The sequence below is a fragment of the Alexandromys fortis genome, unplaced genomic scaffold (assembly GCF_014885135.2).
Source record: "Alexandromys fortis isolate MF-2015 unplaced genomic scaffold, M_Fortis_MF-2015_v1.1 scaffold_10, whole genome shotgun sequence".
In the NCBI taxonomy this organism is placed as follows: domain Eukaryota; kingdom Metazoa; phylum Chordata; class Mammalia; order Rodentia; family Cricetidae; genus Alexandromys; species Alexandromys fortis.
The window spans coordinates 14,403,823-14,428,143 of NW_026067895.1; the positions used below are offsets into that span (position 1 = coordinate 14,403,823).

Genomic DNA, 24,321 nt, shown 5'->3' on the forward strand with positions numbered 1-24,321 from the left:
CCTAGGATGGCTTTGAACTTGTGATCCTCTAGCCTAAGATTCCCAAGTGCTAGGATTACAGATTACATCACCCCACCCTGCCCACCCCACACTTGAGACAAAAGGTTTGTTTACTGCCGTTGTTTTACTGTCAACCATATACCTTATTCCCTGTTACAATGATACAGTTGGAATGTTAAACATCACTATGATTTGGCTTACTGTGAGTGAATTGTAATTCATTTATTCTTAGAAACATTAGCATTGGTTTTTTTTTGTTTGTTTTAGCTGTTGCTTACAAGAGAGTGTCTTTAAATTTATTAGTTACTACTGTGGAAGAATTAAGTCTATTCATTTAACATATATGTAGTAAATAGCATGTTCCATCTGATTCTTTGTTATACCTAACCTACTTGATGGTTGGTAGTAACAGCAGCAGCAGCAGTAGTAATAGTTGTAGTTATAATTATTATTAGTAGTAATAGTTGTCTCCTTCCCTCCCCCTCTCTACTCTCCCTTCTTCCTCCCTCCCTCCCTTCTTCCCTACCTACTTCCTTCCCTCTGTTTTCCCTCTTTAGTCTTTATTCTTATATTGTATTAAACCCTCTCTTTTAAGCTATTTCATTGCTGCGGTATTCACTTTGCATGCTGCCTTTGGTTCAGTGTTGTACCAAAATGAAAGTTACTGGTTTTGGCTTATACTTCTCCTTTTTATGTAAGCTTGGTGATTTGAAAGGTGTGTGTGTGTGTGTGTGTGTGTGTGTGTGTGTATTTCTGAGCTTATCACTTACCTTTGAAGTTTATAATAATTACCTATTTTTGTCAGATTTAACAAGCTTTACTTAGTATAATGGTGAAACCTACACTTATTTTCAGGATCAAGGTTCTTTAATACCTGGATTTACATCTTGTTAGCTTTTGCTTACAACAAGCTAATGATGCCTTTTTCATAAAAGTTTTTTCATAAAGCAGTAATTGATAGCTTTATTATGATTAGGCAAACCTAAGTAAAGAACATTGTATATTATCTGGCACATGTGAGTATAAGTCATTTTATAACACACTTTATTTCCAAGCAATACCATATGTATTTTTGTTTGCTTTCTGTTGCTGTGATAAAACACTGATTAAAGCAACTTGGAGAGAACAGAGCTGATTTGACTCACACTTCCAGGCCACAGTCTGTTTTTGAGGAAAGTTGGGGCAAGAACTTAAACAGAAACTTAAGCAGAAACTGTGTGGAAAGGCTGCTTAGACTCATCTCTAGCTTTCCCTTTGTTACCTTTTTTATTTTAATTTATTTTTCTCTCATATGGTACATCCCAACTGCAGTTTCCCCTCCCTCTCTCCCAGTCCCACTTTATCCCCCACCTTCTCTCTCTCCCAGACCTGTTCCTCCTCCTTTCCCTTCAGAGAAGGGCAGGCCTCTCAGGGATATCAACCAAACATAACATATCAAGTTGCAGTAAGAGTAGGCACCTCTCCCTCATATTAAAGCTGGACAAGGCAAACCAGTATGAAGAAAAGGGTCTCAGAAAGCAGGCAAAAGAGGCAGACAGCCCTGCTCCCCCTATTAGGAATACCACAAGAAGACCAGGCTACACAATCAGAGGGCCTAGGTCTAGCCTATGCAGACTTCCTGATTGTCATTTCTCTGTGAGCCCCATAAGCCCAGGTTAGTTGATTCTTTAGGTTTTCTTGTATCCTTGACTCATCTGACTCCTACAATCCTTCCTCCACCTCTTTCCCAGGATTCCCTGAGCTCCACCTTGTGTTTGGCTCTGGGTCTCTGGATCTGTTCTCATTAGTTGCTAGATGAAACCTCTAATGACGATTGAACTAATCACTGATCTATGAATATAGCAGAATATAATTAGGAATAATTTTATTGTTTGTTTATGCCAGTCATATTTGGTTCTATCCTAGGACACTGACTATCTAGTCTCTGGTTCCTGACTATACAGTCAGTATCAGGGCTGGGCTCCCTTTCATGACATGGGTCTCAAGCTTGGCCAGTCATTGATTGGTTGGGCACTCACAATCTGTATACCACCCTTCTTACCCCAGAATATCTTCCATGCTGGACAAATTGTAGATTGGAGATTTTGTGGCTGGGTTGGTGTCCCAGTCCGTCCATTGGAAGCCTTGCCTGGTTACAGAAGATGACTGGTTCAGGCTCCTTATCTCCCATTAGTAGGAGTTTTAGGTCATCCTCATAGATTTCTGGGAATTTCCATTGCACTAGGTTTCCACCTTACCCCAAAATGCCCTCCAACTTGAGTCATCTCTTCCAGTATTTTTTCCCTCTATCTTCGCCAACCTGATCCCTCCTGTTCCTGCCCCCAGTCCACCCAAAATATTTATCAAATTTCCCCTTTCTAGGGAAATTTTGTGTTGTTCTTCCCCAAACCCTTGTAACTGCTCTAGGTCTGCAGATTTTTCTTTTAGCTTTCTTATATATCCCAGACCCACCAACCTAGGGATAGTGCCTCCCACAGTGGGCTGGGCCCACCTATCACTTATCAATCAAGATAGTCTTTTACAGACATTCCCATTGGCCATTCTGATTGAAGCAATTCTTTCATTAAGTTTCTCTCTTTCCAGGTGATTGTGTCAAGCTGACATTAGAAACTAGCCAACACCATCTGTTAGAATTATGTTAAGTGGTCTCTTTTGCCTTCAAGGGAAAGCTAGATTGAGATGATGAACATGTGTTGGCGATTTCAGATTTTCTTTGTAAGGACTTTCAAAAAGAAAGGTTTAAAAGATTTGGTTTTTTTTTTTTTGTTTGTTTTTTACCTGAAACAAACAAAAGCTTTGCCTCTTACCAATGTCCTCACATTTTTAGAATATCCTTTCCACTCCTCTCAGTTTCTCTCCAACCTCGCTTCTCCCCTCCCCTCCCCTCCCCTCCCCTCCCCTCCAGATTCATTACTTCATTTCCCTTCAGAAAAGATCAGACCTCCTAGGGATATCCACCAAACATGGCATAACAAGATACATTAAGACTAAGCATAAGCCGTCATGTCAAGGCTGGGCAAGGCAACCTGGTAGGAGGTAAGGGGTCCCCAAGAACAGAAGACTCAGAGATACCCCCATTCCCACTCTTAGGAGTCTCACAAAAACACCATGCTAACAACCATAACAAATACGCAGAGGACTTATCCACAGGCCCATATAATCTCTGTGATTGTTGCTTCAGTTTCTGAGCCCTTATAAAGCCTACTTAGTTGATGTCTGTGGGCTATCTTCTGCTGTCCTTGACCCTTCTAGCTCCTACAATTCTTTCTTGTCCTCTTCCACGGGATTCCTTGAGTTTTGAGGGGAGAGACCTGATGGAGATCTCCAATTTGGACTCTCTCCCTCTCTGCCTGATATTTGGGTATAGGTCTCTGCAACACCTGACATCTCAGTGGAGACTGTGAAAACCACAAGGGCCTGATAGATGTCCTGAAGACTCTAAAGACAACTATAGCCAGCAAAATAGTTACTACCATAGAAGGAGAAAACAAGATATTCCATGATAAAGTCAAATTTAAACTTTTATCGGAAGGATATAGAATTTTTTTAACCTGCCTGTTTCTTAATTCTGTTATACATATGTTTTAATCCCTGTTTTCTGTTTATAAAAGTTGTTGGTGCTGGAGAGATGGCTCAGTGGTTAAGAGCACTGGCTGCTCTTCCAAAGGTCCTGAGTTCAATTCCCAGCAACCACATGGTGGCTCACAACCATCTGTAATGAGATCTGGCGCCCTCCTCTGGCGTGTGGGCATACATGGAGGCAGAATGTTGTATACATTATAAACAAATCTTCAAAAAAAAATTTGTAAAAAAAAGTTGTTGGTTAGGTCTGAATCATTACTGGATATCTTGTGTCTTCTACCTTTCTCCTTACGTTTTATCTTTGTTCTTTGAAGTAATAACTGGACATAATTGCCTAGTGAGTTACTAATCCATTACAGAACTTTTCCCAGTTTATATACATTAGTTTAGCAGTGTATATTTCCATTCTTTGAGTAATTCTCTCATTCTCAAGTTTTATTTTCACTTCTTTTTGGACTGATTGTGTAAGTTATTTTTAGGGTTATAAGAAATCAATAGAACAAATTTATGTCTTTATAGCTAAAAGTGCTGATTCTGTAATGACAGTGTTCATACATGACTTCTGCATACATAATCATTGTTTTCAAAATAGAGTGTTATAGACATGGGTATAAAAGAATTAAAATATCTTCATCAAAGGAAATTGGGAAAAATTCAACTTTTTATATTAGTAAATACCAAGATTAAGACAGTACGATAAAATCTAAAAGAATAGGTATGATCTAATCTGTAATCATTTCAAACATGAGTAGCAACAAATATTGTTTTCCATAATCACTCTCAAATAACTTGAGTTTTATTAAAGTTTTTGAAGCAATAGATGAAATTAAGCTTCATTAACTAATTTTAAACTTTTTTTAGGTAAATGAATTGGTGGATGCCAGAGATGCCGGCCTTGGTGCTTGGTTTGAAGCACATATACGTAGTGTTACTAGAGCTTCTGACGGACATTCACGTGGCAAAACTCCACTGAAGAATGGCAATTCTTATAAAAGGACTAATGGAAATGTAAATCATAATTCCAAAGAGAACACAAATAAATTGGACAATGTACCCTCTACGTCTAATTCAGACTCTGTTGCTGCTGATGAAGACGTTATTTATCATATCGAGTATGATGAGTAAGTGCTCATATTATTGAGGACTTCATTCATGTTTTTGTGTATAGAAGCAAAACTTTGCATTTCAAGATTATTTTGAATAGTCTTTCTGAAGAAATCACTTAGAGGTCATATTCATTCTTTGTTTCTGCTTGTTTAGTGATTGTTATCCAACAAGTAAGGGCCCTTTAACTGTCAGTCATCTCTGGCTTATGAGTGACTTGTTTTTAATCATTCTACTATTGACTTATTACTTAGAACGTTCAGATTTCTCTTTGTTGGTTATATTTAATATCTTAAACATTTTATAGAATATATTGTAGCTATTAGAATGAGGCAAAATACAGGTACTGCTTTTGGGATAATTTACATACAGATTATTCATTTGAAGGAAATGATTCATTTCTTTTTAATATGTTAATGTATGTGGATTATACATTACCACAAAGTTTAGAATTTTTTTCTTACTATTACCCAAAAATAAGAAGTCTTATGTGCATTGATTGATAGTTATGTGCCAGTCTCCTTCTCTAAATAATGTTCTGAAATATTATGATGGGACTTGGCATTGAGAGTCTAGTTTCTAGCACTAAGTTTTCTTTTTAAAAATTATGGAACAAAAGTTATTATAAATTCTTGCCACATGCTATGATCTCAAATCTTAGAATGAGTGTACATTTTTTCTAGTACAAGTTAGTTATAAAAAAAACTTAGTAGAGGCAGCTGGAACGATGACCCAGAGGTTAGGAGCACTGACTGCCCTTCCAGAGGCCCCAGCTTCAATTCCCACATCATCACAACTGTCTGTAACTATAGTTCCAGGGCATCCCTCTTCTGGCCCCTACAGGGAGTCAGGAATGCATGTGGCACACAGATGTACATATAGCCCAAACACTGATACATATATAATAATGATGATGATGAGTAAAAATAATAGCAATAGTAGAATTTTTAAAAAGAAGGCAACAACATGGAAGAAACTCAATTTCCAGGATATCTGGAAACAAAAGTAGATACCTTTAATCTTTGCTTTATGACTGATAGGTTTTGGCTAACCTATCAATATTACTTATCTCAAATAATCATCATACTATTAATTTTAGTCCACTCTAGTAGAACCAACAGTGAGAGTGCATTTAAACGTAATGGACTTGGCTGGGATTGGTAATACTGGTGAATTGGTGCTAGTGCAGAAAGGGTCTAGAGTTGTGAACTGATAAGCAGTCTCTGAATTTAATGAATGTTGTGGCATAGAGCATGGAGACATGTTACTGTAGTGGTTGACTTACCTTGTCTATTGTCAACAAGTAATCTTTAAGTTCTTGAAAGAGTTTTAACTTAATTTTTAAATATTATTTATGTGTGTGGGTGTTTTGCCTATATGTATTTATTACGCCACTTGTGTGCCTGGTGCCCATAGAGGCCAGAAGAGGGCATAGGATTCTCTAGAATTGGAATACTTACTGTTAAAGAAATTCTGTAACCAGTACCCTAGCCAGTTGAGAGGAGCCTTTTGGTCCAAGAGGCAGGGTTTTCATTTGGGATAGAGGTGACCTAGAGGAGAGGCAGAGCAGAAAGTATGGCCTTGTTGTTGAGCCAGGAAACAGCTGCGGTGGGGTTTTTCTGCAGTAGCTTGCGGTCCACCTCAGTTTTTTCTTATATTTTGTTCTTTAGTTTTATAATAAATAAACATAAAAGAAGTCAGTAACACCTGACATTCAACGATTGGCATTGCTAAATACACAAAATGCATCTCGGCACATTGACCACTCTCTGGTCCAAGTGCATCCAGCCCCCAAACTGCTCTGAGGTCTGAGGTCTGGTGGAGGATGAATACCCTTTGGCTAGCCCCTTTTGCCTCTGTTGGGGTGTTCTCTGAACCCCTCTGTAGACTGCCAATCAAGGCAGCTCAGCTTGTCTTGAGTTTTGCCCACCTCGAGACTTGCTCAGGACTTGGAACTTAGCAGCTGCTGTTACCAAATCACTGGCAGCAGACAGGAAAGTCAAAGCAGAAAATCAAGGCATGTGTAACAAAGCTGGGGCTCTCAGGCCAGTTCTTTCTGACCTTGGCCAAACCTCCCCAAGGCTGTCACCAGAGGTGGCCATTGGCCTGAGGGCAGTCAGCTTATAGAGTGCTGAGTCTCAGTGCACCTTCCTTATTCCTGGATCTCCCACTGCTGCCTTGGTGCTGCACCAGCTCCATCTTTTGGTCAGATATCATTACTGTTTCTGAATACATTCACACAGTCCAGTCCTCCAACCATTGGCTCTGCCTGCTGGTCAAACACCATCACTACATCTGTACAACCCAGTCCTCCTACTGATAATATGCAAGCTTTACAAATAATTAGCTAAGGAGAATAATACAATTTTGACTGATAAAAGCTTTAGAAATATTTACTGATTTAAAATTGATTTAGAAATATTTACTGATGTAAAATGTAGAAAGATGATTGATAAAATGTAAACCTTAAAAATACTTACTACTCAAAATATGCAAGCCTTAGAAAAGGTTACTACTGATAATATGCAAGCCCTGGAAATAATTACTGAAGAAAATACCATTTTGACTAATTATTCCACAAGACTGGAAAGATTTAGTTACAGCAGTGTTGGAATCTGGACCTCAGTTACAGTAGACCAGGTGTGGTGGAAAGATGAAGATAGGGCCATTTAACATCAAGGTAGAGTTAGATGTTATAAGATTTCCTAAGATTGAATCATTGGTGAGTGCCTTTATACTGATGTGGAAAGACAGATTATATTTGATCACACCTTGACTCTATGACATACAGCAGCTTTGAATGCTTGGGACAAGATTCAAGAATCAGAAAAGAGTACTGGGCCTTTACTAAAATTTTATAAGGCTCAAAAGAAGCCTTCACTGAATTTTTGCAGAGACTGACTTCATCTGTAAATAGAATGATAGCATATCTAGAAGTTAAACAAATATTAATTGAATCTTTGACTTTTGAGAATGCTAATTCACAATACAAAAAGGTAATTGGGCCTTTAAAGGTAAGATCAACACCCATAGAGGAATAGATCTGACATACAGTCAATATTGAATCTTATAACTATGATGACACTTGGGTAGGAGAGGTGATTTCCAAAGGTTTGAAAAAAAAATGTCAGGTGTTTTAATTGTGATAAACAAGGTCATCTGCAAAGGTATTGTAGGCAGATGTTCCTAGAAACAGTGTTTTTCTAGAGATAGCCCAAACAGATGACCCCAGTCTTCTGGAGTATGCAGAAGGTACGCATAGGCCACCATTGGACCAATGAATGCAAATTAACAAGGTGCAGGCAAGGTAATCCTTTGCCCTCAGGAAACACCTTAGAGGGCCCCTTGCAGACCTCATATCAAATTTAGTTCAATCATTCCCTATCACCATGGGGGAAACTTTTCCACAGAACAATCAAAGGACCTAATGCCTATTATAAAAAAGCAAAAACCATACTGCTCTGGAGGACAGAGCAGCTTTAGAAGATAAAACAAAATTTCCAATAGAAACCATAAAACAAATATTTTGGCAAACTTCTATAAACAACCAAAAACCTAAATTAACAATACAGATAAATGGCATTAAAATGGAGGGTCTGGTAGGCACAGACAGTAAGTATAATTGCACCAAAATCTTGACATCCAAATTGGCCTCTTCAGAGGTAAATGTTCAGCTTCTAGAGCTTGGAACTTTTATCTCAGGTGAAACAAAGCTTAAGATGGGTCAGATGCATAGGGCCTGAAGAACAGAGAATTAAAACCATATGTGGCCAACATAGCAATGAACTTAAGGAGACATGGTATATTACAACAGTGGAAAACATAGATCAACATTCCTCTAACCTCAAACGACCTATAAAATAAAGAATGCTTCAGGGAGAAATTTTGGAAATTTTTCTCTAGAGCAGTTTTTAGAGTGTGTGTAACCAAACAGTTGGTGACCTCTCAAAGGTGTCGGTAGCCCTAACTTTAAAATGGCTAACTGATAAACCTGTCTGGGTGAAACAGTGACGTTTGACATCAGAAAGATTACAGGCCTTAGAGCAACATAGAGGAGAAGCTAAATGTTCAACAATTTGAAGAATCGGCCAGACCTTGGAATTCTATCCTATTTATCATTAAAATATAAATCTATTCTATTTATCATTAAAAACAAAAATTCTTTAAAGTGGAGAATGCTGACACATTTGTGAGCCATAAATAAAGTAATTCAACTGATGGAGTCTATAACCTGAAATTGCCCTGTCTTCTCTGTTACCTAAAGGATGGTCCATTATAGTGATTTAAAAGACTTTACTATACCTTTAAAAAAATATAAGAATATATAGATAATTTTTATTTTCTTTACAAGAAAAATTTGACTTCATGGTGTCTACTTATAATAATTCACAAACTGTTAAAAGGTAGCAGTGGAAAGCTCTCCCACGAGAGATGTTAAATCGGCCCCAACATGTGCCAGTTTTATATAACAGCTGTTGGAAATAATTTATAAACAGTTTCCTCAATCCATGGTTTATATGTACAATATCTTACTAGCTGATTCAAACATAGATACCTTAGAAGAAATGTTTAAGGAAATGAAATATTGCTTTATTGGGGATTATAAATTGCTCCAGAAAAAATACAGAGAAGATTCCATTAATTACCTAGGATATAAAGTAGGTTTGCAAAAAGTTAATGCACAAGAAGTTCCTATTAGGAGAGATCAATTGTGAACTCTTAATGACTTTCAAAAATTACTAGGAGACAATATCTGGCTTTGGCCCACAATTGGGTTAACAACTTAAGAACTAAGTAATTATTTCAAACCTTATAAGAAGGACTATTAAGTCCAAGGAAATAATCAGCTGAAGTTGAAAGAGAATTGGCTCTGGTACAGAAAAAAATTACAGGATGTACATGTGGATTACTTGAATCCAGAACTTAATTGTATCCTAGTTATTCTACTTTCCACCCATTCTTCTACTCAAATTCTTGTGCAGAGATAAGATAATATTCTGGAATGGATATTTTTGCTATGCAAACAGCAAAAAGTTAAAGACCTATGTAGAAAAGATTTCTGAGTTAATTTTAAAAGGAAAATTGAGACTTGTCAATTAACAGAATTTTAGTAGTGTTACTAATACTGAAAATTCCTTTTTATGGACAGAAATTAAGTTTGGCAAAGAGTTTACACTACTTGGGGGTGAGAGATTAACAACAAATATCCCAAAAACAAGAGACTTCAATTTATAAAAAGAACCAATTGGGTCTTTCCTCACATTGTTTTCTTTTTCTTTTTCTTTTTCTTTTTTTTTTTTTTTTTTTATTTTTGAGACAGGGTTTTTCCGTAGCTTTTGGTTCCTGTCCTGGAACTAGCTCTTGTAGACCAGACTGGCCTCAGACTCACAGAGATCCGCCTGCCTTTGCCTCCTGAGTGCTGGGATTAAAGGCGTGCGCCACCACCGCCCGGCTTATGTGATATTCTTAATGGTATTATTTTTTTCAGAACCTCTTAATATAGTTACTGACTCAATATGCAGAGTTTGTTTACATATTGAAACCACTGAACTTACTTCTGATGGTTTAGGATTTTTGCAATTATAGGAATTAGTAATAGGAATCATCACACACACACACACACACACACACACACACACACACACACACACACACATCAGATCACATACAGGTCTACTAGGCCCTCTAGCACAAGGTGATGAAATTGATCAGCTAGTAGTAGGAAATTTGCTGGAAGCCTCACTTCCATAAGAAACACCGTGTTAATAGCAAGGACTTAAAAAAAATTTTCTGTCACGTTGCAACAAGCCAAGGAAATGTCCTACTTGTTGTGCTTTGTATAACCAAACTCCACTACCTGCAAGAAGAAACCCAAAGGGTACTCAAATTTGATAAGTGGGTGTGTTTCATTTTGCAGAGTTTGGAAAATGAAAAAATATATATACCATACCATAGATACATATTCAGAATTTCAATGAGCAACTGCTTTGAGTTTGGAAAAGGCTGATTCTGTAATAACACATTTATTAGAAATTATAACCATCTTGGGAAAACCTCTACAAATTAAGGCTGGCTATGTTCCAGCTTATCTCTAGTAAAATGAAACAGTTTTTGCATATTACAACATAAAATGTATTACAAGTATATCACACAATCATGCAGGACAAGCAGTTATAGAAAGAGTTAATCATACTTTAAAAGAAATGTATAATAAACAAAAAGAGGTAATAATGATCCCTAGAGATAGGCTTCATAATGCTTTATTCATTTAAAAAACTTTAAATGCTAATGAAAAGGGAACAACAGCTGTAGAGAGATATTGAATAATAGAAAAAAAAACCCCACTGAACTAAATCCAACCAGTATACTTTAAAAGATGTGTTGACCTCAGAATGGAAACCAGGATATGTGTTACATTGGGATAGAGGTCTTGCTTTTGTTTTTTACAGAAGAAAAGCTACGGATACCGTACTGATTCAGGGCAGGAAGGATGCCATGACAACACCGAAAGTTTCTGTGGAAATAGTGTGGCCTTTGTCTGACTCAGTATTTGATTTATTAGAAAGTGTGTTATTCTAGGTGTGATCATTTTGTTCCGGTTATAATTTTACAATACCTTTGCTTTGAAATATACATATTGGTTTGATCTGATAAACCGTGAAATCTGTGGTTAGTTTCATAATTGCTTAGTTATGCTTAAAAGGGTTTGTTAAGTGACGCATGTGTTTAGAAATGAGACTCACCACGAATTAATCCTTATAATTTCAATTTTTTTCTCCCATTAAAGTTAATAATGGGTTTCTTTCTTTGTTTTTATATTTATTTATTGTGTATACAACATTCCTTCCCTGTATGCTTGCATACCAGAAGAGGGCACCCGTTCTCATTACAGATGGTTGTGAGCCATCGTGTGGTTTCTGAGAATTGAACTCAGGACCTCTGGAAGAGCAGGCAATGCTCTTAACCTCTGAGCCATTTCTCCAGCCCCAAATATAATAACTTTTGAAGTTACTCGGATTAATGATGTGAACTGAAGTATTGCAATTATAACACCTGAGAGGTTTTCCAGAATAATGATGTAAATCAGAATTATTAGTATGTGAAGTATATAAATCCACATTTTTAGTATACTAGAGGGCATCATGAAATTTACTTTTAGATTTTCAGTATATATATACACATTCTTTGGTGGGGAGTGGTGTCAGGAAATTGGATCCTCTGGAGTTGGACATAGAGGTGGTTGTGTGCTACCCAGCATGGGTGCTGGAAACTGAACTTTGGTCATCTGGAAGACCAGTGCTCTTAACCACTGAGCCATCTCTCCATCCCCCCTTTTCAGGCAGATTCTCAAGTAGCTCAGGCTGGCCTTGAATTTGCTATGTAACTGAAGCAGGCTTAAATTCCCAATCTATTTCCCAAGTGCTGGGGTTATAGAAATGCACCATTTCCAAGTTCAAGTTTTTTTATTTTAGGATAAGGTTTAAGCCTCTATTATTTTCCAAAGTAACTGGCATCAGACATTTTTTTTTGTTTGTGAGGTTATGGTAATGGGTATAAAGATATGTCATATGTGTACTGTTGGTGTTTCAAAATTTTTTCATAATATGTAAGTGGTCATATTGAAATTGGGGAGGATACTTGGTTTCATAGGAATTTTTCAGTCGATAGAAGCTCTATCACTGTATCTCATGTGTTCCTGGAACTTGAAGGGTCCACCTGTGCCACCTTTGTGAGTTCTGGTATCACGGGTATGTGTACTACCATGCCAACTAGTGTTCACCTATGTTCAAACAAGGTTTTAGTATTAAAAATCTCTTGTCTATAGGGATCATAAATCTTTGGTCATTTTCAAAGTTGTGTCTATCCCTAATATTTTAATTAAGGCAGAATATGCTATGGACAAGAATTATTAGAATTAGTAAATGGAGATTAATTATAAACACATTAAGAAGAAGAATTGAAGCTGTGCTTGCTATTGCTGCCAGTGTCCATACCATATTCTCAGCCTTGGTGCATATCTTAAGTTAGCTACTGCAAATAGAATCTGCTGAGTCAGTTTTCAATAAACCAAGTGGTGTTTTTAGATAGAAGCAACTTCTGTAAAGTAGTAAAAATGATTTTTTTAAAAAATTGATGTTGTGATCATTTAAAATTTTTAAAAAAATGCCAGATAGAATGTTTTCTAGATTTTAATAGACTTTTCTTAAATGATTGCTGTGTTGATCTTGAGTATAGGATGCTAGAATCAATTTTGCTGCAATGACTAGTTGTCCTGTTTGTTGTTTGCTACTCGTGTTTACGAAAGGTTTCCAAGTATATTTTTCTAGTCTTCTATGAATTACAAAGTTCTGAATGGATGATACTCAAAAGGATACTGGAAGACATTAGATATACATATGACATTATTATTCCATGAGTTGTGAGAGAACTTAGTACTCAAAAAGAGGCTTTATACATACGAGTTGGCTTTGACTTTTAAATAAATAGCATTTCTTCACTTAAGTTTGTCTTGCATGATGGTCATAAATACTGTATATTTTATCCAAATAAGGTGTTTAGTATACAAATTCCTGAGGGATCCTTCCTCATACCTGTACCAAGTGAATCTTGGGGAAGGCCCAGAAATCTGTCCTTCAGATAGATGTCCCAAGAGCCTATTAAATATACCAGAGCAGTATTATATTTTTCAGTATTTTATTGGAATTACAAGTCTTCAGTATATTTGTAAGATTTTATTTTTAATTATTTGAGAATTCTATATATGCATGTGTTTTGATAAAATCCACATTCCACTCCATACCGTCCAACTTCTCCCACATCTGCACTGCATTAGACTCCCAACTTTATGTGTTCTCTTTTCTTTAAGGTCAGAACCCACTTAGTGCTGCTTACATGTGCATGGGTATAGGACCATCTGCTGGAGCATGAGTAGTTTCTCGGGCTGCTTCTCTGAAGAAAAATTTACTTTCCTTCTCCAGGCAGCCATCAGTTGCCAGTAGTCCTCCTTTAGTGGTGGGACTTCATGGGCTCTCCCTATCCATGGTAGGCTTTTTGCTGCCATGATCTTGTGCAGGATTTATGTATGCATACACAGCTGCTGTAAATTCGTGCAATAGGCTTGTCATGTTCAGTATATACTGTTCTGTTGTGCATATTTGTTACAGCTGACACTTAGTATCATCTTTCCATCCTCTCTTCTGCGATAACCCTTGTGCCTTGGGAAGGAGGTTGTGATAGGTACATCCCTTTTAGAGCTGGGCACTAAGATAGTCTTACTCTACCACTTCACCAGGTGTGAGTCTATTAACCACTATATGCCAAAAGATATTTCTCTGATGAGGAATGGGAGGTGCACTTATTTATAGGGGTAATGAGAAGAACTCAGGCTGGGGTAATAATAGTACCTCAGTGGTAGTGTTTACCTGTGAGTACAAGGCCCTGGCTGTGTTCAGTGTGGATCTCTATGAGTTTGAGGCCAGCCTGGTCTACAGAGTGAGTTCCAAGAGAAGAACTCAGGGCAGTTTAATACTGGGTGCATTAAATAGAATAATATTTGCTTGTTTTAAAACTTAAACTTTCTGATTTAATTCCTCCTGTAAACATCTAATTGATGTGTATCTTTTTTCTCACAACTCTGAAAAAATGCCTAACAATGGAATGCCTTTACCTCTTTAAACTATTGAATAAACTCAGGTTATCTTGGTAAGTATTTAAGTATTGTGGTTTTGGCTTAGATACATTTAACAGAATTTTGTTTCTTCCTTTATAAGAATAGTAATTCATCATTGCTAATGTTTCTGAAAACGAGATGTATTGCTATATAATTTGTAAAAATCCCAATATAAGCTGTTTTAAGTAACCTGTTGTCTGTAAGCCCTAAATTTAAGGTGTGGGATGTCCTAATATTTTTTGTTAGAATATGAAATGTTTTCTTTTTGCATGCAGCTTGACATTAAAGATTTTCTAAACTAGAACATGTCTACAGATGAATGGCGTCCTTATTTAAACATTTTCTCCAGGAAGCAATGTTTTGAAGATAGTGTTTCGTTGGTTACTACTGCCTTATTTAATAATTTTGAGTCTTAGAATTTTTAGTTTACAGGCCACATATTAAAATGAAGTTTCAGTATTGAATGCAAACCTATTTCCATTTCTCTGTAATGGAATTCTGTAGACTCTACTCGTCAATAACTGTTATCAAAAAGGAGTTGTTTTTAGTTGTTAAATACCATTTAGTTAAGGATAATTAAAAGTACCTACTTTGAAGTGTAACTTAAAGAATTTAATTACATTTGGAGGCAGTGAAACTTTTTTTTTAAAGAAAATTTAAACTTTTGATTTATTTAATGCTTATTGGGAATCTAAATCTCACCGAAGTGGTATAAAATCCAGGATGTAGTAACTTGGACCTGTGTAATAATGCTTTGATTTCCAGGTTCCTAGAAACAGGAAAGGACCATAGGTTCTTCCTCCCATGGGAGTAGAGATTGGAGTCTGGTATAGTAGTAAGGAAAGTTGACCTTGCTCTATTGCTTCAATTCTTTATGAATACTTTAAGTCACTTAGAAATTGTTCAAGCTTCCATTTCCCTAGAGTGTTTACACAATCAGTTTTTCTGTGTAAATGCTGGAAGAAATAGCTGCCTAGACCAATTCACAGTAACTTCAAGCCTCATGGGAAATGGATGGTTATATTAGCAATTGCTTATACTTAAATAGACTTTCCAAATTCTGGTATACTTAAAAGTTTAGCTACTTACAGATATTTTACTTGCTATTTTAAGAACACTGAAGTAAGTATATTTGTACTTAATTCTACATAGAATTCTGTTCTCATGAATATTGTTGGGATATGGCTTAAGTCTTGTTACTCAGGAGTCATGTGGTTGGAACATGTTGATTGACTGAGTAAGAGCTGTTTTCGTCAAACTTTTATAGGTTGGAACTACTTTTAAGTCTCTAGCTCAGTATGGAGGAATGTCCTTGAAATGTATTATGGAGCCTAATCTTTTGACTTTGTATTTCATGATGGGCTCACTTTCTCTCAGACATGCTGTTACCATTGTGCCACATCGCTGTGACAAATCTGTTCTTCACCAGAGAGAAATCAGTGGTGCCTACCTGATCTTGGACTATGAACCCCAGAACACGAACTAAAGATAATTTAAAATGAAAAACTTATCTTTATGAAGTTTTGAAGCTGTTTTGTTACAGTGATGCAAAACAAACTATTGAATGTGCCACCTAAGTGCTTAGGCCACCAGACCCTCAGGAAAAGAAATAGCACAATCAAAATCTGTTTCAGATACAGTGGCTACAATGCATAGTACTTGAGTAAGAGACTTTGGGGCTGGGGAAATAGCTCAGAGGTTAAGAATAGTTATTGATCTTGATTAGGACCAATGACCAATGATCAGCACTTACAAAATGACTCAGAATCTCATACATAACTCCAATTCCAGCCGGGATTGCTCTCTAGACACTACCTGCACCTGGTCCACATACATACATACTGGCAAAACACTCATACACATGAAATAAAAATATTTTTAAAAGCTCTTTAATTACTTAAAAGCAGGGTTTTTTTAGTGAAATATCTGAACCTGTTTCCAAATATCCTTCAATGCTTTTTATCCCAAATGTTGTAAAGTGAAAACAAGCTACTTGCTTCTCAGTGAAAACTTTGCACTTTACTGTGTAAGTGCTATGATAAAAGTATTTACAATTGGAGTACAAGCTAGAGGTTGTCGTGTTTCTGTGATCTGGAGGGGAACTGGGAGAAGGGTAAAATGAGCTTGAGAGTAGATACGTGTGACTGGATTGTTAAGGTGTGTGGCAGGAAGAAATAACTCTAAAGACAAAAGTTATGGGTATAGTGGTACTTGGGCAGAAGGACCATGAATTTGTGGCCCAGCTGGGCTACATAGTGAATTCCAGGCAAGCCCAGATGACAGCATGGGACAACAAATAGTAAGTATTTCTAGTTAAACATCCAGAGAAAGATGCATGGATTTTTTGACATTCCTAGAGAGAGAGAGAAAGCACACAGTTTTGAAAACTAAGAACCGTTTAGTTGAATGGCCTTAGATGTGTCTTTAGTGACATTGGTGGACACCCTGCTTTTATCTCCAAAAAATAATTCTAATGAGTTTCAAGAGTTAGCGGATAATTGTCAACCAAAGTACTTTTAAGATCTGTCCGAGTGTTTGAGCCCAGGTTTACTCTTTCCTGGTGTTTCCAGATAGTGACTTAAGTGGAATGACTTCTGGGGCCTGGAAACATTTCCAAAGAAAGTTGAAATCCATCAACCAGAAACAAACTGGCATTGGAAAGGCTCAGGCATTAACTTTCCTGGGTTCCTTGAGAGTAGGCATATGAACAGGGTCTGTGATGACTGGCTTGGTTAATTTGTGTTGGCGAGCTGTTTAGCCATTTCTAGTGTGCTGTGTTTAACCCAAGAATGAAAAAAGAGGTGTAGAGTATATAAGAAATGTATTCAACACAGCAACAAATGGAAGGAGATAAACCACCATAAAATACTGGAATTGGTTTAGGCCATTCGGAATGGAAAGATAAAACATTCTAGGAAAGGAATTTTGAAGATCACAAATGAATAATTAGTAAAGAACCTAAAAAATTTAATTATAGAGGAGTTTTATAACTGGCAGAATCTAGAATACTAAGCAGCACCAAGAAGAAAAGTTACCAGAAAGAAAATAAAAAAATATAAACTATACTTCATTGCTTAGCTGTGAATACAATTAAGTCAACGTGTTAAAAATACTGACTTTAAAAGCCACATGGTATAATATGCTTACAAGAACAAGGAAGTTTTATCAGCTTTTAAGTATGGTGTCTAGAAGAAGAAAAGCTTGAAGCATCTGCTTCTTATCACTATTTAAATAAGTTATTTTACTTCTGCAATTTATCTGCAGGGTTAGGATAAAATGGCTTTCCTTGTTATAGGATTGCTATAAAAATATGTAGCCACTTAGAATAATTTCTGTTGTGAATAAATCCTATGCAGAAAGTATGAGGGAGTGGAGTAGATGTGAGGGATATGATAGATAGAGTAACATCAAAAAGAACAGAGTAGCATATTGTTTGAGGATGTGGAGACAGTTGGGAAATGGCTTTGAGGATGGAGAGAAACTCAGTAGTATATTGCTTGCCTAGCATGCCTAGGGCCCTGGGTTTGGTCTGCCTGCCTGCCTGCCTGCCTGCCTGCCTGCCTGCCTTCCTTCCTTCCTTCCTTCCTTCCTTCCTTCCTTCCTTCCTTCCTTCCTTCCTTCCTTCCTTCCTTCCTTCCTTCCTTCCTTCCTTCCTTCCTTCCTCNTCCCCCCCCCCCCCCCCCCCCCCCCCCCCCCCCCCCAAATAGCTGAGAAGTAAAAGCAGTTACCTCTGTGAAATACTTGGAGAATTCAGGAGGTGTGGTGGGCTAGGGCAGAAGGTTGCTTGTTCTTAGAAGCATTGAATGTTAGCATGAATTTTCAAAAAATGTGGAGAGGTTTTTCTGTTTAGGTTTTTAACTTGTAGTGTTTTTGTTTTGTTACAATGATCTGTAAAGAGATTGACAAATTGAGAGAACAACATAATGAGTCCTTTAACTTTATTATCAACTCATGGCCAGTTTGGCTTTTATCTGTACCTGCATACGTAAGTACCAGAGGATTATTCTGAAGAGTGTCACAATTTAAATCATTTGAGGAGTAAATGGTTTTAAATGCAGCTGTAGTGTCCTTGGTGGGTTTGCTGCTCAGAGCTCCAAGAAAGAACTCTACCATCAACTTCAAGAATTGAGTTAGCCGATAACCTTCTGTAAGCATAGTGTTTGAACCAAAGACTTGTAGGGCCTGTCAGTTTCTGCAGTGTGGTGCTCTGGTTAATTTCTCCACCTGAGTTCAGTATTGTATTGACCAAGACTTACCCAGGTCCCTGAGAACCTTCATGTCTTGCACTTCCACTTTCCTTTGTACACGATAAACCATCATGGTCTACAGTTCCTTATTGCCTAATTATGATCTTTTCTCCATATCTTTTAGAGCTGTCACCCTCATCTTAACATCTGCTTCCTAAAACATCAGCCAGCATAATAGGTAGTAAAATTGATTCTTTTTAGCATTTCTAGGAAAGAACTGACATCAGATCTCAGACTACAATCCTTAAAGGTTTGTTTACAGATCTTAGGAGAATTTTGTTTTATAACTTAGATTGAATATATGCTTTGGGGAGTCTGGAATTTTGATATGCACTGTGAGTCTTATATGGCCAGCTTTTAAGAACTCTGTACTCTCTAATGTGTTGGCATGGTAAAATATTTTGCATGTTACAGTTTGGTTGGAAGAAGCATGTTCTGTGTGGAGCAGTACCTTCAAAGCTTGAATCTGCTTCCTCTGGTCATTCTGTACAGTGGCCATAGATGGACTGTGTTCTGAGGAGTTCTGAGTCTAGTGAATCTCTTGCCTATGGACAAGAACTCTTAACACATAACATAAAATCACAAGGCCTGCATGATGACCACAATAGCAATTAACTTGTCAATGTTCTTCCTATCTCTGTAAAATAGGAGGCCATTGGGATGATACACACCTGTAGTCCCAGCACTTGGGAGGCCAAGACTAGAGAATTGCAAGTTGGGGAAAGGTTTGCGCTACAAAGTAAGGCCCTATCTCAGATCAGCAAAAAACAGCCAAATAAGGAGAAAAACTATTCAAGCTCTTTATTTTTCAAAATGTCTACATTCTGAGTATGTACTTTTTGACAAATGGATGGTGTTGAAACATGCTTTTCAGACTGATGATAAAGTTATGGTACTAAAGTATAACTTTCACATTATAGCTGAGGAAGTAATCCCACCTGAAACAAATTTCTTCTTAATATGAGGCAGAAAATTCATAATTCAAGAATTAAAAAATTGAGTTAGCTGGGTTGGTGGTTCACATCTGTAATCCCATTGTAAGTTCCAGTTAGTGTGGATTACAGACACTGTTTGTAAAAGGAAACAAATCTAACTACTTCATTATACATACACTGAGGAAAATGTCACATTTCTATATTCAGGTTTGACCATTGACCTAGAGGAGAACTGTGGATATAATAGCACTTGTGAAAGAAGATTTCTTCTTGAGGTTTTTCTTTTAGCAACTTATGTTTATTATGTACTATGTACCTTAAAGTTACTAAAATTTTTAGTTTTTAAAACTGTACCAGAGGTGAGGCACTAAGTTCATGGTTTTATGGATGAGGAGTAGTCACAGATTTAGAATAGCTTTCCCAAGGGTACACAATAGCAAAAAAACAAATTGGAACTCTAAACCCAGGCAAGGTAAAAATGGAACATATTTTGAATGAAGACCCAAGGATAGTAAAGAAATAAACATTTTGTTATGAGCTAAAGAAAAGCCACTAAAAGCAGTACCTTTTGAAAGATAATTAAAGGTGGGCAGGGGGGATTTAAGGCTGTCAAATGCTCTTTCTGTTCTGAAGAGAGTGTTTGGATTTCTTCATGGGATTAAGACATGAATAAGTTCCAAATACTTAATCTCTGGTTCTGTATCAACTATCTACTCTTTCCTGTATCAGAACTGTGTCAGGACAAGTCTTTTCTTCCGTCATTTACAGTCTGAACAGAGGCTAATTATTTGGACACTTTGCTAAAGGGAATTATGGCACTGAAGATAAATGAACCAGAATATCTCTGGGGCACCTCACCAATACTGGACTTTCCTTCCTTCGATTAACTGAAATGTAGAGTCTTGATTAAACTGTGTGATTAAAGATCTCATTCAGTATACTCATGGTAGGCAAGTCAGATATGTCGTGAGAGTCATGGGCTTGCATAGTCCTTGTTTGGTTTGGAAAAACCATGGAGCAGCTTCCAGCCTCAGATCAGCTTCAATCTGAACAAGCTACTCTTACTTGGCACAAGGTTAATTTTCTTCCCTTAATTTCTACCTTCTTTCTGTCTTTGTTTTTGAGACAAGATTTCTGTGTGTAATAGTATTGGCTATCCTGAAACTCACTTTGTAGACCAGGCTGGTTTCAAGCACGTATCCTCCTGCCTCTGCCTCCCAACAATCTCTGCCTTACTAATGTTGATTCTCAAGGGTGTAATGAATATTTATGTATTCCTATGGCATATAATTAACTTGACTGGCTGAAAAAAATTTGTGAGTTTAATGTTGAGTCTCATTTCCAGTATTCCTTATTTGGGCCAGGAGTGTAGCATGAGAATGTGTTTCTTAGTGAGTTTGCAGATGGTGGTAATACCCTGGTTTGTATACCACACTTAGAAGCGCCATAACATTGTGGCTCACCTCGGTTGATTGAACACTTTAGGAGTGGAAGCAGTGAATGCTACTCATTTCTTTGTAATCAATAATACACAAAGGCTGCAGCAGGTCCTAATTTTATAGAAGCCTGAGTGTATTTATTGTTTGATTGCTTTCTTTGGCCTGATGATGTCAATAAGATGGGCCTGAAAAAAAATCTAAATGTCTCTATGTAGTGTATGTGGCTGTCCTAGAACTCGCTATGTAGCCTGTCTGGCCTCAAACTCAAAGATCTTCCTGCCTCTGCCTCCCAAATGCTGGGATTAAAGGTGGACACCACCATTCTGGGCTTAAAATAAATTTTAAGGGATTAAGGTAAAGGATTATGTTAGGTTTCTTCCCTAACCCCATGGTTCTACTTCCTGCTACATATAAAATTGTAGGGCTTTGTTTTTTTGGCTTATTTGTTTATTTATTTGGTGTTAAACATTACTAGGAAGCATTACTACATTTAAGAACAATGATTTTAACAGGGATATTCCCAAGGAAATGGAAGCTGTTGGGGCATGTTAGCTAGGTTCATGAATGAAGCAAATGATGACACTTGCTAAACTGGCTCTAAGATTAGGGAGGACCCAACATCAAGGACTGATAAAATTGTAACAATTAAATTTTTTAGACTTTATTTTATATGTAATGAGATTTTGCCTATCTGTATGTCTGTGCACCATCTATTCTCTTGGTGCCCATGAGCTCAGAAGAGGGTTTGGATCCCTTGGGACTGGAATTGCAGGCAGTTTTGAATGGCCAGGTGGGTACTGGGACCCAAACTCTGGTTCTCTGTAAGAGCAGGTGCTCTAACACAGCAGTAAGTGTTGTTTGTGGCTGAGCCCCCTCTCCAGCCCCTGTTGACTTTGTTTAGTGTATATGGATGTTTGTCTGCATATATATCCCTGTATCATGTGTTTGCCAGGTACTCACAGATGTCAGAAGAGGGTGTGGGGATCCCGTAGGACTGGAGTTAGAGATGGTTGTGGGCTATGATGTTAGTGCTAATAATTGAACCCAGGTCCTCCAGTGCCTCTAACCTGATGAGTTATTTCTTCAGCTCCACTGATGTAATTCTTAAACCTAAATATGAGAGAAGAGTTTGTGTTTTAAATACTCCATCTCTTAGCTAATAATCAACATCTTCCTCAGCTTTTAATAAGAATTTTTAACTGCGATAATTAGTCATTAATATTTATAATTTAAGTATCAAGAAAGATAATCTCATTTAGCATATTATAATAGTAATAAGTGACAGAATAAATTCATTACATAAAGAAACCCCAGGATTTGAAGATACGGCTCAGCAGTTAAGAATGCTTTCAGTTTTTCCAGAGAATTTGACTTTGACTCCCAGCACTCACACTTTGAATTGTCAAAACTGTATGCAGCTCTAGCTCCAGGGGATATGATGGCCTCAGCAGGCACCTTCACACATGAGTATATATTGACATATGCATGTACACACAAAAAAAATGAGTCTGTAAAGAAACCCCAACTTAATATGATGATGAATACAAAACATGGGAAGTACACTTGCCTAACACTTTGAAAGCCATGGAAAAGGCCCTGTCCAAGGCTTAGTTGGGTGGGAGAAGAGAGTTCATTCAGGTTCGCGTTTATAGATATTAGCTGTGAGTGTCACAGTATAAGTGAGAAGTATACCTAGTAATAATGGTTGTTGCTGCTTGATTACTTTATAGATATGTATACATTTTAAGGTGTAGTCCAGGCTGATCTCAAATTGATTCTCGTGCCCCCATGTTTTTAGCATATCCTTCCAGCATGTGCCACCACCACCGGACATTTTACTTTTTCTCTCAACTCTGCAAATTATGTCTTTCTATATATTGCATGCAATTTTAGCCTCCTGTGAAAATAATTCTGAACGCTATCGTGTGGTTTCTTTTCCTTTTCACGCAGATATCCAGAAAGTGGTACTCTAGAAATGAATGTTAAGGATCTTCGACCACGAGCAAGAACCACTTTAAAATGGAATGAACTGAATGTTGGTGATGTGGTGATGGTTAATTACAATGTAGAAAATCCAGACAAAAGAGGATTTTGGTATGATGCTGAAATTACTGCACTGAAGACAATCTCAAGGACCAAAAAAGAAGTTCATGTGAAAGTGTTCCTGGGGTAAGGTTTTGTCACTGAGGCCGTTTAGTTATTCAGTTAGAAGTATAATTTTCAGATGTGAAACACATATTTCTATTAAGGAAGATGGGGGTAAAGAAAATTTTCTGTTTTTTAAGAGAATATTTTTAAGACCAAATCTTATCTTCATTGATAAGGTTAATGATAATTTTGGAGAAAGTGTCTTACAAGAAAAGCCTGTGCTTCCTAGAATTCTTTTTTGTTTGTTTTACTGAGACAAGGTTTCTTTATATATATTCTGGAACTCAATTTGTAGACTAAATTGGCTTTAAACTCACAGAAGACCACCTTCCTCTGACTCCCTAGTGCTGAGATTAAAGGTGTGCACCACTACCACCTAGCTTAGAATTCTTATAGATGAAACAATATGCAAAAACATTGAAGAACCATGTTAACATATTCGCTGTAGATGACAGCTTAACCTCTTTTCTAGCTTGTAACTTCGCAGAATTTTCCTCAAATGATAGAGCTGTAGGCATGGTCTTACAGAGAACTCTTACACCTGGCAGTTATCACTACCACATGATACAGTACAGAGTATCTAAATTTTCCTTGTAAATTCTATCTGTATTTATTTCTTTTCTTTATGATGAATATGAAAATGTATGATGTATTGAGCACTGATATATTAGTGTGACATTAACAGATTTTGCTTGTTGAGAGAGCCAAATTTTTATATTTTTCATGTTTTAGTTAACTGGATTAATGGCAAAAGGTGACAGATCTGGGAGCAATCACACATTCGTTTAGCCCACTAGCTGATGTGCTTAGAAATAAAGTTTACTGGAACACAGAAGCACCCCTTGATTATTATCTGTACATCAGCTTTGAGGAACTGCAGCTGAGATTGTCTGGCCACACAACCTAAACTACTTCATGAAAATAGTAACCTGAGATAAGGATAAAGACTATTAGGATATGTTGAAGAAAACTTTTACTTTATTGTTTTCATATTAGAATATTAGAATCAAAGCTCATATTAAAGAAAACAGATTTCAGACCTTTCTACAGAAATACAAGTATGGTTCTGTTACTCAGCTAAGGATGTAATTGATAAAAACCATCCTACAACTCATAATCCCAGGAATCCTAGACAACAAAGAGGACCCTAAAAGAGACATACATGGCTCTGATCTACATGGGAAGTAAAAAAGACA

General features: G+C 37.1%; 1 protein-coding gene across 1 annotated transcript in view; it reads left to right on the forward strand.

The window, feature by feature from the left end:
* Positions 1-24,321, forward strand: part of Uhrf2 (ubiquitin like with PHD and ring finger domains 2) — a 70,143-nt gene that overhangs the window by 21,506 nt on the left and 24,316 nt on the right. Inside the window, exons 3-4 of the mRNA XM_050158332.1 lie at positions 4,444-4,703; positions 22,928-23,146. Coding sequence (XP_050014289.1) covers positions 4,444-4,703; positions 22,928-23,146 — 479 coding nt within the window. The remainder of the gene's footprint in view (positions 1-4,443; positions 4,704-22,927; positions 23,147-24,321) is intronic.